General features: G+C 43.8%; 1 protein-coding gene across 3 annotated transcripts in view; it reads left to right on the forward strand.

Moving 5' to 3' along the window:
* Positions 1-17,628, forward strand: part of CCDC191 (coiled-coil domain containing 191) — a 93,039-nt gene extending 75,411 nt beyond the window's left edge. For 2 of the 3 annotated variants that reach the window (XM_055129150.1, XM_055129149.1), the window contains exons 13-16: positions 5,444-5,587; positions 7,333-7,485; positions 10,404-10,549; positions 16,005-17,627. In XM_055129150.1, coding sequence (XP_054985125.1) covers positions 5,444-5,587; positions 7,333-7,485; positions 10,404-10,549; positions 16,005-16,149 — 588 coding nt within the window. In that variant the 3' untranslated portion in view covers positions 16,150-17,627. Of the gene's footprint in view, positions 1-5,443; positions 5,588-7,332; positions 7,486-10,403; positions 10,550-16,004 lie in introns of all 3 variants that reach the window. The other variant, XM_004606786.2, reaches the window with a different exon arrangement.
* Positions 17,629-17,957: the final 329 nt, after the last annotated feature.

The raw sequence follows: 17,957 nt of genomic DNA on the forward strand, positions 1-17,957 counted from the left end.
GACACCAATGAATAGAGAAACCTGGGACATCAAAATTGCAGTCAGGGATCAAAATCAATATCCAGGGTGAAATGAATGGAGCCAACTTGGCAAGACTGTCTCGGTAAAGAAGCAGCATGAGGTTAGGACCAAGTTCTAGGCATAGGAATACCCAGGGGAAGATAAGCTAGTGAAAATGAAAACAGAGAGTACAGTGCCTAATAGGAAATTGCAGGTGTTAAGCCACGTGTCGTGTATGTGGCTGACCCAAGTTTAATATCTGGCATTGCATGTGGTCCCTGAGCACAGAAGCAGGGTTAAGCCAAAAACAAAAGCAGACAAGTGACTGTATAATTTGGCAACAAGGAGATCAATTATGACCAGGTGAAGAGTGTTTTCAGTGGAATGATGAAAAGGGAATTTCATTTCTGTGACTTAAGGGGGGGTGGGGGAGGGAGTAGGAGGTAAGGAAGCAGAGAAAGGATAAACACTATCAATAAAGATAAGGATTACTTAGTGTCCAAGGACTTTTTTGTTGGTGGTGGTAATTGGACTTGTTTAATAAAGATGGGAGAAACAAGCATTTATTTGCATATTGGTAGGAATGATCCAGGAGAGAGAAATTCATGATGCACAGCAGAGGGTATAATTATAGAACAGTGTAAGTTGGAATATGTACCAGAACACAAAATTGGGTGGCTTATAATGGATGAAAACTGGAGAGTTTAGCAATGGTATTGATTGCCCTGTCCTTTTCTTAATTACCCTTTTCATTTCTGGCTTTCCTATCAGAGTAGTTGTGGCTAATGCACATTGAAACCATCCTGATTTTTTTTTGTTTGTGTGCCCCTTTTTTCAATAACTTAAATCAGAAAGAACCTCCAATTTTGTATCAGGTTTTTTAGGCTGAGTAAATTATGCTCTTTGAAACCCTAGCCATATAGATTCATCCCTATTATAAATGCTGCCTCAGAGCAGATGGCACCATGCCATGTAAGCCTCCTGATGTCAGGGACCAGTGTGGGCGCAGGGGAGGGAGGAGGGCCACTCTAGCCTCCGCTTGACCCACCTCTTCTCCGTGGGGAAGGGCCTGAGTGGGTCAGACTGGTAAAGGCTGCCCGTATACCATATGCCTATATACTGTATACTGCTGCATCTGGGGGCCACGTGATCTACATAGCAGGGGACCTAGCTCCACGACTGGCCTCGGACTCTCATGAGAAGTTCTCTTTGTGGGCAAGGGAAAGTGAATCCCAACCTCTGCCCAGGGTTCCCAGGTTTCTTGTTTATCCTCACAGAAAAGGATTTCAGGAAGAAATGGGGATGAATGGTGAAGTAAAATAGTCCTATTTAAGAGATTTGGGGGGAGGGAGAGCAGTGTGCCCCATAAAGTAAAAGAATGGAATCAAACTCAAGTTGGGATGTGAGCAATTCCAAAATGGGATTGTGTGTTGTTTGCTTTTCTAGTATTTTTCTCAAAAGGTAGTATTTTTCTCAAAACTTTTTCTCAAAAGTCCCCTTCTACCTAGGCACTTTTTAAGACTAGTAAGACTGTTGCAACAGTGTTGTTAAGGGAAAAGGACTTTGAACTATTGGTGGTCTTTCAGCTTCTAATTTTTGGGGCCTTATGTTCCTACTGAAATTTCTCCTCTTCTGAAGGGTCAACTTCCTTCTCTGGCTGGCACTGGTATCATCCTCATTAGTCATTCTGCATCATCCTATCAGTCTTATCAAAGATCACTTTCTGTATCTCCAAAGGGAGTCCATCTCTCATGCAAATTTTGAGCTGCTTTGGGATTGATATCAGAGTAGTTTCTTTAGATATGATCTAAAGTAATTGGTTTTATTACTTTTTTTTTTTTTTGGCTTTTGGGGTCACGTCTGGTGATGCTCAGGGCTTACTTTTGGCTCTGTCAGGAATTACTCCTCGTTGTGTTCAGGGGGCCACATGGGATGCCGGGGATCGAACCCCAGTCAGCCACGTGCAGGCAAATGCCCTACCCATTGTACTATCACTCGGCCCAGATTTTATTACTTCCTGACACATACTGCATGCCTTACCTACACACTAATCTTGATGCAGATGTCATTCTAGATATTGTATATTGTCAAATGTAATGTGGTGCGCATTAATGAAATACAACCATCTCTATTGAGCATTCTTTAACATTAAGAAATTTTCATTTAAATTAAACTGCAGGGTAAGAATGCAAGATTTTGGCTGAAGCAAATTTTTTTCTGTTTTTTTTTTCTATTTTTCCATAGAAGAGTGAACTGAAAGTATGTTGTTTTACCCCAGAACCCATCTTTTATGTAATTCTAGGAGATCCTTACCGTAACTTAGGCATGCTGAGAACTGGGGTTTGTTGGCCAAGTCTGAGAACTTCTCTGAAGGTGTTACTGTCTGTGTGAGCTTTCTGTCTTCCATCTGCAGCTAGAATTTCTGCCCCCACGCTCCATGGGCATGCTAGTGAAAGGGAAAACGGCTCCTGCCTTTTATCCTTTCTATTTAGTCCTCTGGTGACTCATAAGAAAATTCTTAAAATTTTTAACTTTTTGATCATTCAGTTTAACATCTCAAGTCTGAATAATTTTGGTTTAGTACTTTATAGACTACATGCCTTTCATCCTGAGGAATTTGTATGCAGAAACAGGTTGCTTAGATGCTAACTTCTTCAGCTAGTGGGTCACAACCCCACAAGGGGGCAGGGGTGTCATGTAACTGAATATGGGGAATGCAAAAATTTTTTGTTTTAAGTGATGACTCCTGGACCAGAGAGGTAGGGCGCTTGCCTTGCAGGCAGCCACCCCGGGGTCACTGATGCCCTGCAGCCTCTCTTGATGGACCCCCCCAAGCCCTGCCAGGAGTGAGCCCTGTGCAATCCAGGTATGGCTCTCAGTAGATGTTTAAACGTTTGAATTATGTATCTATTTTACATGCCTAGGATTGGGTAAAGTTTTCCCTGGTGAAAAAGGGCCATGAGTGGGAAAGTTTAGGAAGTCTTGGTTTAGACTAGAAATCAGAACCGGGGGCTGGAGCAATAGCATAGCGGGTAGGGCGTTTGCCTTGTACGCGGCCGACCCGGGTTCAAATCCCAGCATCCCATACGATCCCCCGAGCACCGCCAGGAGTAATTCCTGAGTGCATGAGCCAGAAATAACCCCTGTGCATCGCCGGGTGTGACCCCAAAACCAAAAAAAAAAAAAAGTAAAAAAAAATCAGAACCAACCTTACCTTCCGATGAGAGGAATCTTTCAGTACTCCTTGTTCTCGACAGGAGGTTTGGGCAGTTAAGTAGTGTGTCAGAGTTAGTCAATTTAACACAACCCTTCTCCTGAAGTGAAATTATGGGCAATAAAGGGGGAAGCTTAAATGATCTGGTTCTGTATTTACACTACACCCAGACCAGCTACTTGGGAGGCCATCTGAAGGCTGTTTATGCTCTGGTGACTTCTATAATGGGTGTCACTAAAAACCATTTTGGGTTTTTAGGTACTTTTTCTCCCCCTCTCACTTTTATAATAGGCTATTTTCAGTAAAAGAGGGGGAAGGGAGGAAATTATGATACTTCTATTTATTACAGATATTTACATTTGTCACCTTTCCTCAGGGATCATATGCTCTCTTGGAGGGGAGTTGGAGGGATCTTTTCTTTCTTTCTTTTTTTTTTCTTTTGCTTTTTGGGTCACTCCTGGCTCTGCACTCAGGAATTATTCCTGGTGGTGCTCAGGGACCATATAGGATGCTGGTGATCAAACCCGGGTCGGCCGTGTGCAAGGCAAATGCCCTGCCCACTGTGCTATCACTCCAGCCCCGGAGGTATCTTTTCTGAGGAGGGTGAGTTTTAAAGATGGTCAGACACTTTTAACTTGCCTTCAGACTTCCTGATAACCTCATGGAAAAAAAGAGACAGCTCAGTGTGAGAATATTCTAGAATTTTAGTGGCATATCTAATGACACTTTTTGTTTGAATAAGGTAATTGATATGTAAGTGTCTACTCTATAATTAAAATGAAGAGTTTGCCTTGGTAGGTATTCTCTTATAATGAAGAAAATGACTGATTGTTCTCTTAACTGGGTATTTTACTTTTCAGTAACAGGTGAGAGTAAAATCATTTCTCTGGAGAAAAATGAATAAATCTAAGAGTATATTTAGAATATACTTTATGCATTGCTCTCCAGACTTCAGTGAGCATCTCATGATCATTATTTTCTTTTTTCTTCTGGGTAAATCATTTAAATGGGCTTGTAGAGATTTCTGCTAGACTTTTGTTTGGAATATATTCCCTGTTCTTTGTTTTCCTTGACACTCTGCTGGTTTCTGTCCATTAACCAGCCCCCGCCACCCCCAGTCTTCACTGAGTGTCCTGATGTAGAAGTTAAACTTCATTATCCAGCTTGGTGTCTCAGTGATTGGTCAGGTGGTTGGCATTGGTCAGACGGGAAGGAGCTTTGTCAGCACCTGTGTAAAGGGTGGCTTGAAGCGGGTCCTCCAAGCAGCCTCTGCAAAGTATGCAGTTAAGCCCCTTCCAGAGGGAAGCCAGGCATCAATTTTTGCTGCTCTGTATGCTGAGCCAGAGGTATAGCCACTGGTGGTATGTTCTTGTATCTCTCTAAAAACTGCTTCTCATTTGTTATCACTTAATGGGATCAGTGAATGCAAGCTCCGTCAGACAATCTGATGGTCTGTCTCAAGTGAAAGCCACAGACTATAGAGAAGCTCCTTCCAAAGGTGCTGGAGGACTGGTTTTGTTAGAGCAAGCCAAATGGAGAAAGAAAGGCAGGTGCACAGCGATGCCCTGGGTTCTGTGAAGATCACAGCTAGCCATTAGAGTTGCACTAATGAAGAATTCACACACTCCCAAATATAGACCAACCCCTTCTGTGGGAAGGTGAGGAGAAAGACATCCTTGCCCTTCGCACTGAGCTTTGGTAGATAGTCACTGCTAGGTAGCAACCCATTGGGGGCTGTTTCTTTGGGCCAGGATTGTATCGAGTGGTAGAACAGCTGCTTTGAATGTATGAGGCCAGGGTTTGATCACCAGCACCACACATGTGAAAATAAGAGCTGTTTTTTTTTTTTGCTTGCTATAGTCTTGTATCTCATGAACCCATGCTAGATAAAGGGAGGGAGCAGAGGAGCCATCCCTCAGATATTTGTCTTAAAAATGGGCACCAGAGGTGTAGTCCAGCCCTTCAGGCCTCAGGAAAGCAGCTGAAGCTCGGAATTTACCTCTTTCATGCCCGGAGGAGGCTCATGGCCTGATGTCTCAGTCTTTTCTACCCAGTGCAATGGAGAATTCTCCCCTTTGCCCAGTAGCAGGAGGAGTCTGTTGGTTGCTGGGCTTCAGAAAGCTGAGTTCTTGCCTGACGTTTAGAGTTCAGTGTCTCTAGAAGGTGCCTGTGTTACCTGCCATCTTGTTCCCTCCTTGACATTTTTACTTTTTCTTTTTTCTTTTCCAGAAAGAACTAGAGAGGCAGAAGAGAATTCAGAGGAATCAGCAGCTGGAGGCGTTAGCCAGAGAACATTATGAAAGGGTCTTGCTGAGGAAAAAAGGTCTGGAACCTTGGAAGAAATTAAGACTGCAAAGCGAGCAAAACCTACAGGTAGAGTCACACACTCTTAAACTCAAAGTCAGGAAATAAACTTTTCATATGGGATAAATACCTAATTAGGCCTAGACAAATAAATGTTTGGCGGTTTTGAAGCAAGAAGGCTATGTAAATTATTTATATTTCTCTTTGGGATAAGATTAGATTTGGTCTTCGAAGGTAGACTATTTTTCATTGGCTCCTTTTTTTGCTCCTTATTCTGACTATAACCGAGTTGTATAACAATCAGAAACAAGATAGAATCCATGAATGAATAAGAAAATTATTTTTTAACGTTTATAGGTAAGAATGTAAAATTAGGAATAAGACTTTGAGACAAAAATGACAACAATAGACAATGAAGATAGGAAGCCCCAGTTAAATAAAAACAGGAAAACAGATTTGAAACCAGCATTTCCTAAGTTGCCCATCATAAGGCCTCTTGGGGAACTCGGCAAAGGGCATATTCCAAGGTTGGTGGTTGGGGGGCATGAGTATGGCTGTGGGTGGGGGTTGTCCTGGAATCTACATGGCATTCTGATGCAAGTTGTCTGAGTATATGTTAGAATCTCCTTTCTAGTTCATTAAAGGCATTTTTCTTATTGCTGTTTCTTGCCACTTGTTATAACAAAACCTTTTGGCATAAATTTGTGGTACAAATTCTCTTAAAATGTTGGAGGTCAGAAGTTCAAAATCACATTTGCTGGGCTAAGGTCAAAACTCTGAGCTGGAAATAGCCCCTCTGCCCTTCAGGGTGTGACCCTCACCAGACCTTGACCCCCAGGGTTTAGTTTAAACTGTTTCTGGGTTATGTGTGACATTTTTCAAACAAGCTGCTAAGAATTTTCCTGAGACTCATCCCCTTCAATTCAAGCATACCTATGCCTTGTATTCTAAGAAACATTTGGGATCTCGTAAGGGACTTTTTGGTGGAGATGTCTTTCTACTTCTGTTTTCCCAGAGGTTGAAGAAAGAAATGCAGGGGGGAGCGCGCTTTTCTGGCCCGCCTTGCTCTTGGGTTCCCACAGTGGGATGAATTGGTGCTGCCAGGGGCCGCAGGCACCACAGCCCACCCGTACTCAGTGTGACTGCCAAGAGTCTCGCCGAGATCCTTCACATCCAGAGATCTGGGTGGCTAGACAAGGCTTAAAAGTGTCTTTAGAGAATCCCAAGAGAGGGCTTGGCATAAACTGAGCTGTGTGTGTATTTTGATAAACTGAGCCTTTTAAGTTGGTAAGACACTAAATTATTCATCATGGTATATTTCTATAAGACAGTCTTGTGGTTTATTGATAATTTCTAAATTTTAGTGCTGGTGACAGCTCATTTCTGCAAAACCAAGTGGAAGTATTGGTATTTCCTCAATGCTAGAGTGGTTAAGTACATAATAGAGGTTTGTTATGGAGCTGTGTCTGTGCTTGGAGAGCAAACCCAAAATGTTGCCAGCCACCTATTGCAAACCTCAGCCCGTGTGAAGCACAGACAGAGGAGTAAGCACTGCCAGATGTAGCCCCAAAGCCAAAATTTAATAATGGTTTGGGAGAGCCATGAATGATAGAAATCTCAAACCCCTCATAAGAAGGGTCACGTTTGACTTTTGAAAAGATAAAGCTTCTAGGAAGAGGCTGACTGTCTTTAAGACTGCCTCTCTAAAGACCGCCGTTGTGAGGGGAGCATTAACTTGCCAAAGGGATGTGGGTTTCCTTAAATGATTGAAGATCTACGGAATAACTCTCTTTCCTTGTTCAACACTTGTCAAGGTCGCCAGAGAACACTACTCTCTGGCCCTCCAGAGGAAATGCCTGCTCACCTGGTGTCAGTGGAGTCGGGAAAACATGGTCAAGAAGACAGCTCAGAGTGATCAGTTTTATTCGCAAATGCTGCTCCGAAGAGCCGTCCGGCACTGGGCACAGGTAGGTCATAGGGAAAGCAGCTTTGAGTACGATTCTGCTCAGTTCCACAGAGGAAAACGAGGTGTCATCCATAATATCTACATTCTCTTCTTTCACGACCAATACTGCGGAACCAGAGAGATGGTACAGGAGTGGTACAGACACTCTTACCTTGCATGTGGCTGACTCCGGTTTGATCCCAGCACCTGATGTGGTCCCCTGACAGTCAGGAGTAAACTATGAGCATTGTTGAGTGTGGCTCAGAAATGAAGAAACAAACAAGAACAGCATTGATTGATCAGTTCGGTTCACTCACTGGTCTGAGATGAATTTGAAGATGTCGATTTTTTTTTATACCAAAACTATTTTTTCTTTTTTTTTTTTTTGGTGGTGCTGGGGGTTGTATCTGGGGCCAAATATAGCAGTACTCTGGGGTTACTCTTGATTCTGCACTCAGAAATTACTCCTGTCAGTGCTCGGGGATCATATGGGATAACAGGGAATGAATACCGGTGAGCCACGTGCAAGTACCCTATCTGCTGTACTATCATTCTGGCCCATTAGTATGAAATCTTTTTGGTTTTTTGTTTTTTATTGAATCACCACAAACAACACTTAGAAAGCTTTCGTGTTTGATTTTCAGTCATACAATGATCAAACACTCATCCCTCCACCAGTGCACATTTTCCACCACCAATGTCTCCAGTATCCCCCCCTTCCCATCCTCCCCCTGCCTCTATGACAATTTCCCGCATACTCTCTCTTTACTTTTGAGCATTATGTTTTGCAATACAGATACTGAGAGGCTATCACATTTGGTCCTTTATCTATTTTCAGCACACATCTCTTATCCTGATCGATGATTCCAACCATCATTGACTTAGTGATCCCTTCTCTATTCCAGCTGCCTTTTCCCCCAGCTCATGAGACAGGCTTACAACCATGGAACAATATTCTTGGCCCTTGTCTCTACCGTCCTTGGATATCAGTCTCATATTATTTTATATTCCATAAATGCATGCAGTCATTCTATGTCTTTCCCTCTTTTTCTGACTCATTCACTTGGCATGATAATCTCCATGTCCATCCACTTATAAGCAAATTTCATGACTTCATCTCCCCTAACAGCTGTATTCCATTGTGTAGATGTACCAAAATTTCTTTAACCAGTTGTCTGTTCTCAGGCACTCGGGTTGTTTCCAGATTCTGGCTGTTGTGAGCAGTGCTGCAATGAACATATAGGTACAGATGTCATTTCTACTGTGCTTTTTTGCACCCTTGGGATATATTCCCAGAAGTAGTGTTACAGGGTCATATGGAAGCTCAATTTCTAGTTTTTGAAGGAATACCCATATTGTTTTCCAAAAAGGCTGGATCCAGTCAGCATTCCCACCAACAGTGAAAGAGCCTCCCTTTTTCCCCACATCCATGCCAGCACTGGTTGCTTTTGTTCTTTTGAATGTGTGCCAGTCTCTGTGGTGTGAGATGATATCTCATTGTTGTTTTGATTTACATCCCTCATGATTAGCGATGTGGGGCATTTTTTCACATGCCTTTTGGCCATTTGTATTTCTTTTTAGAGAAAGCTTCTGTTCATTTCTTTTCCCCATTTTTTTATGAGGTTTTTCTTGCACAATTCTACTAGTGTCTTGTATATCCAGGATATTAACCCCCTGTCAGATAGGTATTGAGCAAATATTCTTTCCCATTCCCTGGGCCCTCTCTGTATTTTGATCACTGTTTCTTTTGAGGTGTTTGATCAGTTTCTTTTTAGTATGATGTAGTCCCATTTGTTTATGTTTGTTTCCACTTGCTTGGTCAGTGGTGTTTCATCCTTAAAGATGTTTTAGCTTTAATGTCACGGAGGGTTCTGCCTACATTTTTCTCTATCTGCCTTATGGATTCAGGTCTGATATTAGGTCTTTAATCCACTTTGATATGACTTTTATGCCTGGCATTAGACAGAAGTCAGAGTTCATTTTTTTGTAGGTAGCTGTTCAGTTTTTCCCAGCACCACTTGTTGAAGAGGCTTTCCTTGTTCCACTTCACATTTCTTGCTCCTTTATCAAAGATTAAGTGATCATATATTTGAGTCTGTGACAGGATATTCAACTCGGTCCATTAGTCTGCAGGTCTGTTTCCAGTCCAGTACCATGCTGTTTTAATTACTACTGCTTTGTACTACAGTTTGAAGTTGGGAACGGTGATGCCACCCATCTTCTTTTCCCCAAGGATTGCTTTAGCTATCTGTGCAGTACCAAATCTTAAAGCACATTTTTTTCACACTCAGTGTTCATCTCTATAAACTATTATATATATATATATATATATATATATATACACACACACACACACACATATATTTATTTATTTTCTTTTTTTTTTTGGGTCACACCCGGCGATGCACAGGGATTACTCCTGGCTCTGCACTCAGGAATTATCCCTGGCGGTGCTCAGGGGACCATAAGGGATGCTGGGAATCGAACCCGGGTTGGCCGTGTGCGAGGCAAATGCCCTACCTGCTGTGCTATCACTCCAGCCCCCTATATATATATATATATATATATATATATATACTTTTTTTTTTTTTTTTAAATAGAGGCCACACCTGGTGGGGCTTGGAGACCCAGGGCAAACTCAGAGTCTCGTGCTGGGCCTGTGCTCGTCCACGTGCCCTATCCCCCAGCCATATATTCATTTCTTTTTTCTTACTCCAAAGTAACTCTAGTTTTTTAGCCAGAAACACCTCAAGCCTCAGACCTGCTTCTCAAGCCTCAGACCTGCTTCTGTCTCTCTTCCATCTTTGCTGTCCATTTCGGAGGATCTTCTCCTGACTCCCGTGTGACCCTTTCTTTTCTTTAGTTTGATTTCTCTCTCCTTTGTGCTCTTCATTCTTTGGCAGTGATGACATTTACCTCTCTTCCTTCCTGCATTCCCAGTACTTGGCTGCTATGAAGGAAGAAATACAGAAGATACGTGAGCATTTTCTTCAGAAGAAGATTTTCAGGGCTTGGTGGAATGTAGCCAGGGAGGCCAAACTGCAGTCTCAGAGGAAGCAGGAGGTTGCAGCAGAGCACCATACCAGGTGAGATCTTTATCTCTAAGGAAATGGAGTCCCTTTTCTGCAGTGTGTTCAGTGCCCAGCAGGTGTCTGGAATGATGAGGGGAGGACGCCACTGATTAGGGAGTCAGGGCAGGCTTGTGCCCACCCTGGCAACTCCCGTGTCTTAGTCTTTTTGTAAGAAGAGGGGACAGAGGACTCCTGCTCTCTCTCTCCTGGGGACTGGCAAGAGAATAATAAAATCAGGGCAAAGACATGCAACATCCCTAAGTACTGCGGGGTGGAGGTGGGGTGTTGTTTTTTGTTTTTACTTTTTGTGGTGCTGGAGATCAAACCCAGGATCCCAGAGATGCAAGCCAAGTTCTCATCTCCAGTCCCACACCATTCGGTTTATCTTTGGCTTCTTTCTTTTTAAAAACATTATTTGCTGTGAAATACAAAACCAGCACAGGGAAGTGTTTAAAACATGTTAAACACAAAGGTTGCTGCGGTCCCCAGGGGCACCTTCCCAGTTACAAGCCACCCACCCCACCCCAATGATTAAGTACTGGCTCTGCGCTCAGGAGGCACCCGACGTCCCAGAGATCAAACCCAGGTCAGCCACAAGCAAGGCAAATGCCCTTCCTGCTGTACTATGGCCTCCGGTCCTTCTCATTACTTTCATGATGAAAACTTCTCTGTTTTTGTTTACTTTCACTCTTCTGTATGCAGCCATTGAGGTGATAGCTTCATCTTGTCTGGTTTGGACATTAATATAACTGAATCATAAGTAACCTTGTTAGTATTTATAGCACCATGATATTTTACTAGGCATACTTTATGGGGATACGTTCCATACGTTTTTTCTGTTTGCTAAGTCTAAGCATTTTTTTTTTCATTTTGGATTACACCTGGTGATGCACAGGGCTCATGCACTCGGGAATCACTCCTGGCAGTGCTCAGGGTACCATATGGGATGCTGGGAATCAAACCCGGGTGGGCTGCGTGCAAGGCAAACTACCTACCCGATGTGCTATCGCTCTAACCCATTTTCATCTTTCTTAAAAGATAAGGTTTGGATTTAGTATAGTGCAGGTAAACAACCTAATTGCTGGTGGTTTTTCCAACAAGAAAATAAAAACGCACAGACAGTAATTTAGCATTTTGTGAATTAATCAGAGAACTGCTTAAACTTGGGGGCTATCGCTCCAGCCCCCAAGTTTAAGCATTTTGGACAGAAATATTCTCCAGTTCATTCTGTACTTCCCTTGGAGCCAAAACAGATGATCTCCCTTGTCTAGTGGTGGAGGGTTGTTCCTTGTGAGTAGGATGTAGTGGACCTTTGCCTAGAGCTCTGAGATGTGAAGTCTGTTGTGTAGGTAGAGAAGTATCCTTTACTCACACTAGTTTGTTTATGGCTGCTTTGTTTCCATTTGTGTGTCTCCCCCCCCCCACTCCCCTCCTCTTTTCCCCCAAAGTTTTCTTACCTTGTTGCCACTTGGTTTAATTGATCAGGACTAAAATCTGGGCTAGGAAGTCCTAACTAGGTTCGTTCTAATTCTGTCTAAATTTAAAAGGTATTTAGAACGTGTTCAGAGCACTTGCCTTTGCTATAAAAGCTTGCGCAAATAAGCAAACACAGCCCAAGGAACTCAGACAGCAAACGGAAGAACTGGATTCCCAATTAGGTGTTTGGACTTTGGCCATTCTCTTCCTGCTTTATCAGAATTCTTTCCTTTCCTGGTTTTCTCATTCAGCCTCACGTATAAACACAATGGCTCGAAAGAGCATCGCTGTGACTTATCTCTTCCCACGTGGCTCCCTGTTCGCAGCGTTCCAGTCCCTTGGGCTGTCTCCAGTGTTGCTCGGACAAAGCCGAGGTCTTCTTCAGTGTGTTCCTGAGCCCTGGTCTCATTATCAGACCTCTGCTAGCGGACACCTCCTCCTCAGCCCCTACCTGCATCCCTGCCTCCCCGCCTCCCCATTAGCCTGCTCTCTTCTCGGCATGCAGGACTCTGAAACAACAGAGCATGTTGTTTACAAGCTTACTCTCTATTCCTGCCAGCAGAATGGATGTGCCACATCTCACTCCACTTGTGTGTTCTCATGCAGAGAAGCACCTGGTTCACAGTGGGTTTTACTGTGGGAGTAGCGTGATTATTTAAAGCCTCCTGGAGGAATTTCAATATAAAAACCCCGATATTTGGGGCCGAGATGCTGACGGGCATGCTCTGTGTACAGGAAGGCCGGGACCCTGGTCCCCTTCCTGAGCCCAGGGGAACTGAGCACCACTGGAGGTGAGCCCTACACCAAAATAAATGAAATAAAATGGAAATGTGATGTTCAAGTCTGAATTTTAGATGAATGAAAGAATATTATGTAGAAGAACTGTTAATGAAACAGGTGAAGACATTTGTTAGTCTGATGCCTGACCTCTATATTGCAGTGACACTGGGGAATATGGTTCTTAATAATTGTGTAGTCTCCAAAAGTTAAAAAATAGAACTACCATGTGATCCAGCAACCCCATCCCTAGAGATCTACCCAAATCACATAAGAACACTAATCTGAAAAAATGACATGCACCCAAAACTATTTATAATAGTGCAGGCTTGGAAACAACCCAGACACCCAATGACAGATGAGCAGATGGAGACACTGGAGTACAGGTGCACACCTGCCTGCACATGCACACAGTGGATTCTTACCATCATTACCTTCTATGGAAACATGGACAGAACTAGAGGGGTCATGCTAAGGTTTATTTTCCTTAGGATAAAGAAAAATCCAGGATGATTTCACTCATAGGTGCTATATAAAGAAAAGCAAGGGAATAGACCACGTTCAATGAAAGAAAACATCATTAGACTCTGACTACAGAACTGAAGTTACCAGGTTTGAGAGCAGGAAAGGAGTGAGCTGTGTGTGTGTGTGGGGGGGGGAGTTCCAGTGTACTGTGGTGGAGGGACAGTGACATTCTGGCAGTGGGTACAGTACGGCAAACATCAACAACTCCCCCCCATCCCTATCCCCACCCCACAAACCTCAAACTCAAACTCATAAACATCTACAGTTCTGGGACCAGAGAGATGGTACAGTGGGCAGGGTACTTGCCTTGCACCAACAGACCCAGGTTCGGTCCCTGGCATGTCATACAGTCCCCCAAGCCCAGCCAGGAATGTCCCCTTAGCACAGCCCAAAGTGGCAAAATCAAAAATTTTTTAAAAGTTTTTAATTAAAAAAAAAAATACCTACAGTCCTGTAAACCATTGTTACTTCAAAAGATAATTAAGAGTTTGGGGACATGGTTCAGTAGTAGAGTGCCTGCTCGCAAATGTGAGGCACTGGGTTCAAAGCCTGCACCACTAAAAGAGAAAAGGAGGCTTAGTTTTACTTACCCGTGTAATTCCAGATATATATATAATTTGTCATTATGTAGAAATTTGTAATTGTGTAACCCTGGTATTTTATACGTAGCAGGCATTATCGGTAATGTCATTTTCAGTAATTATTTTGTAGTTCTGCAGCCAGAGCTCAGCTCTACCCTTGTCCAGCTTGTTTCAACGGAACTAGCACTTCTGATAGTTGAAGTTTCTTGGTACTCTAGTGCTCAATTACTGAGGAGGCCCAGACCACTTTGAGAGTTCTGACTTGCACCCTGGACAGACATACACACGCACATCATGTACAAACTAACACCAAGTGGATCTCACACCAAGTGGACATCGGGTTAAGGCTTTTTTTTTTTTTTTTGCTTTTTGGGTCACACCTGGCTCTGCACCCAGGAATTACCCCTGGTGGTGCTCAGTGGACCATATGGGATGCTGGGAATCGAGCCCAGGTCAGCTGCGTGCAAAGCAAACACCCTACCCGCTGTGCTATCTCTCCAGCCCCAAGAATTTTTATTTTAGTATTTAAATCACATCTATTACATAATACAGCCACATGTAATTTATCAAGAATTATTTGCCAAGCCAGGAAAAAAAAAAACCTAATGCCATGGAGTCTGATTCATAATGGAGAAGAAAACATGAGAGACTCAATAAACGAGACTAGAAATAAATAATAAATGCCAAGCTCATGATTGTGACCAGGAGCCCTCTGGAGTCTGGGACTTTCCTGAAAATCAGATCAAATATACAGCTTGATCTTGAAAGAGAAATGTAGGCAAAGATTATCTAGAAAGATATCCCCCACAGGCAGAGCATTTCTGTTAGGATAAAACCACCCGAGCCAGATTGTAAATGTCAGCATAAGTACAGTCGGGAAAAGATGCGCGCGGCAGGTCAGAGGTGGGGAAAGGCTCAGTGCAGAGAAGCAGGCATTGGCGGGCTTGGGGGAGGAAAGGAAAAGCAAAAGAAAGCAGCTCCACTCATTGAGGCCTTTTTGTTTCCAACTTAATAGCAGTATCATCATTGTTATCAGAAGCCCCGGCCACAGGAGAGGTCCTGGAGCTTCCAAAGAGGAGGAGGAAGCCAAAAGAAATCCCATTGATCTCCCCATTTCTGAAAACACAGATTTTAGTTACTCTGCACTTGTGTTTGAGCAGCCTAACTCTCACACACATATTCTCAGTCTCGATTCTTGGCCTTTCCCCCGCCAGGACTTGCTCCCGTCTAGGAATGTGTCCTCTTATACCTGACAGAAATCAGTTCCGATGTGGCTCTTTCCAAAGACTCCTTTCATTTCCGGCCACATCTGGCAGTGCCTAGGGAGCTACTCCTTTTCTTGCTGGGGTTGCCCAGGTGCAGTTCAGGCAAGGATGCAAAGCTTGGGCAGCTCTCCTTTGAGCTCTCCCCCTGCGCCTGCAGAACTTCCACTGCTCCTCACCCCACTGAGGTGCAGACTGTGCTCCCCTCGTCCCCCGCGAGGCAGGTGCTCGCCGGCTGACTCCCGCCCTGGGCATGGCGCATCTCATGGTTGAACCTTCCTTTGCCTTTGCTCAGTGCTTCAGGCCATCCCTGTGCCTGCAGACATCCTTAGTCTCCAGGACGCTTCCGGGGCTGATGGTACAGAATTCTTTCTCAACTGAAAATCAGGACTTTTGTTGTTGGGGGAGAGGTAGAACGCAGCGGGATTTTGAAACTGCATGTCTGGACACCAGCGCCTCCATGCTGCAAAGCCCCCCGCCCCCCGCTGTAGTCGGGCTATTGTAGTATCTCACCTCAGCCTTGAGTGCTGTGGCCAACCCCTTGTCTCTGGGCTCCAGGTGTGACTGCCATTGGGCTGGGAGTATCTCAGGGCTGCAATTTTGTGTGGCTGCTGATTAAAGGTCAGTTTCCCCCAGGGCTTCCCTGACCACCTGATAGAAAATAATAAGGTCCCGTTATTGCCATCCTTGGATTCCTTTGTATTCTTCACAGGTCTCTTGCCTGCAACTGTGTTGGGATTTCCTTATCTTTGATCCAGACAAGCATTTTCGTAACATTTTCAGTGTACTTCATTCAGCTGGACAGTCCGATTTCCCTTACAGTTCCACTCCTTCTTTTTCTTCCCTCAGGAGGACTGCCTGGATTACATTTCAGACATGGAAGACATTCACAAGACTTATGAAAGAGGAAAGGGTGAAAGAAGAACGGCGAGAGCAGCTCCGCAGGAAGGTGGCCGAAATCCTTCCAGACTTCCGGGCACCATCCCCACCCTGACTGTACCCGCAGATGCAAGAGACATCTTCGTGTGCCGGTGCACATGGCCTCGTCTGGTGCTCAGGACGAGTTGCCCCAGGTTCTTTGGAGCCCTGCATCGACATGGCCAGCGTTCTATCCATTGCATCCTGAATCAGATGAGTTATTCGGAAGAACTCATACTTTTCATCTTTGATATCTCTTGGATTACTAATCAGTGTTCCAAAGCATTTATCACAGTGGGAACACCCAAAGGAACAGTCTAGAGCTCTACTGCTCAAATATATCCTATATATTTTTAGCATTGTAAACTTTAAAAAAGCCAAGTGTTTGCTGGCTTGAGCCTGTGAGAAAAATGTGTCCTTATAGCTCAGTATGAGTTGCTGACAAATGTAACTTTAATTAAATAGAAATGAAGAACAAGTAATTGGGGTCAGGGATGTAGCTCAGTGCTGGAGTGCATGCTTCACATGTAGGAGGCCCTGTGTTCTATCCCTGACAGCCTCCCCCCAAACCAAACATACTGAGTCATTGTCACTGTGGTCAGTCTTCAAGAACCTTAGCATCAGCAAATGACCAGCAGATTCCAGCAGACCCTGTGCCTTTGGCCCACCCATAAGAAAACCATATATCAGGGCCAGAGTGACAGTACAGAGGGTTGGACATTTGCCTTTCATGTGACCGACTCAGGTTCAATGAGCACCACCAGGAGTTAATTCCTGAGTGCAGAGCCAGGAGTAACCCCTAAGCATTGCCAGGTGTGACCCAAAAAGCAATATATAAATAAATAAAGGAGACCATTTATCAAAACCACATACATACATTGCTGCTGCAAAGATCAGAGAAAGGCCCCAAAGACTCTCTCTCCAGTGCACCTTAATATGCATGAAGGGAATCCCCAAAGCTAATGCCTATCAAAACAAGCCAGCAATTCAGTAAAATGCCTGGTGGTGATCCCAGATACAAATTCTAAACAAATGAACCCAATCGGTCTGCTCCACAGCTCAAATCAGTTTGATCTACATAACCAGACTTAAAAGACCGAGGAAACACTCCTTCTGTGAACTGTCTTGAACTGCCTGCCAGTAAAGTTATGTCATTATAAGCATATGCTAATTACACTAAATTGGAGCTGTCAATAAAAAAACAACAAAACAAAGTCCTTTGAAGCCTTGAGGAACTATTTGGTAAGTTGAAAATTTGAAGTGGTAAATAAAATTGTGTTATTTTCTCTCACTTCCTGGAAAGAATAGCTGGCTTTGGGGACGGAAGCAATGGTACATAGTGGGGAGGGCATTTGCCTTGAATTCAACTGACCTGGGTCGATTCCTGGCACCCCGTTTGGTCCCCCCAAGCCTGCCAAGAGTGATCCCTGAGCACGGAGCCAGAAATAAGCCCCGAGCACTGCCAGTTGTACCCACATCCAAAAATGGCTTTGTCACCTACAAAATGATGTATTACATGCTTTTCTGTGGAAAGATGTATGTGTTACTGTTATAAACTTACCATCCTAAATTGACCTTTATTTCTACCTATATTGCTTTAATGACTTAATATAGTTAATGATTTTACAGTTGTCATCTATAAACTGTCTTTGTTTTGTGCCACACCCCAGCTGGGCTTATTCCTGGTTCTGTGCTCCAGGGTCACTCCTAGTGGGGCTTGGGAGACCAACCATATATGGTGCCAGGAATCAAGACTCTGGTCAGCTGCATGCAAGACAAGTGCCTTAATCACTGGACTTATCTCTCCAGCCCCTATAAATTCCTTTCAAGACCACTAAAGAAAATGGTACTGAAAGTAACTCATTTCATTTTTCCCCTGAACAG

This window comes from Sorex araneus, chromosome 2 (genome assembly GCF_027595985.1).
Source record: "Sorex araneus isolate mSorAra2 chromosome 2, mSorAra2.pri, whole genome shotgun sequence".
NCBI classification, from domain to species: Eukaryota; Metazoa; Chordata; class Mammalia; order Eulipotyphla; family Soricidae; genus Sorex; species Sorex araneus.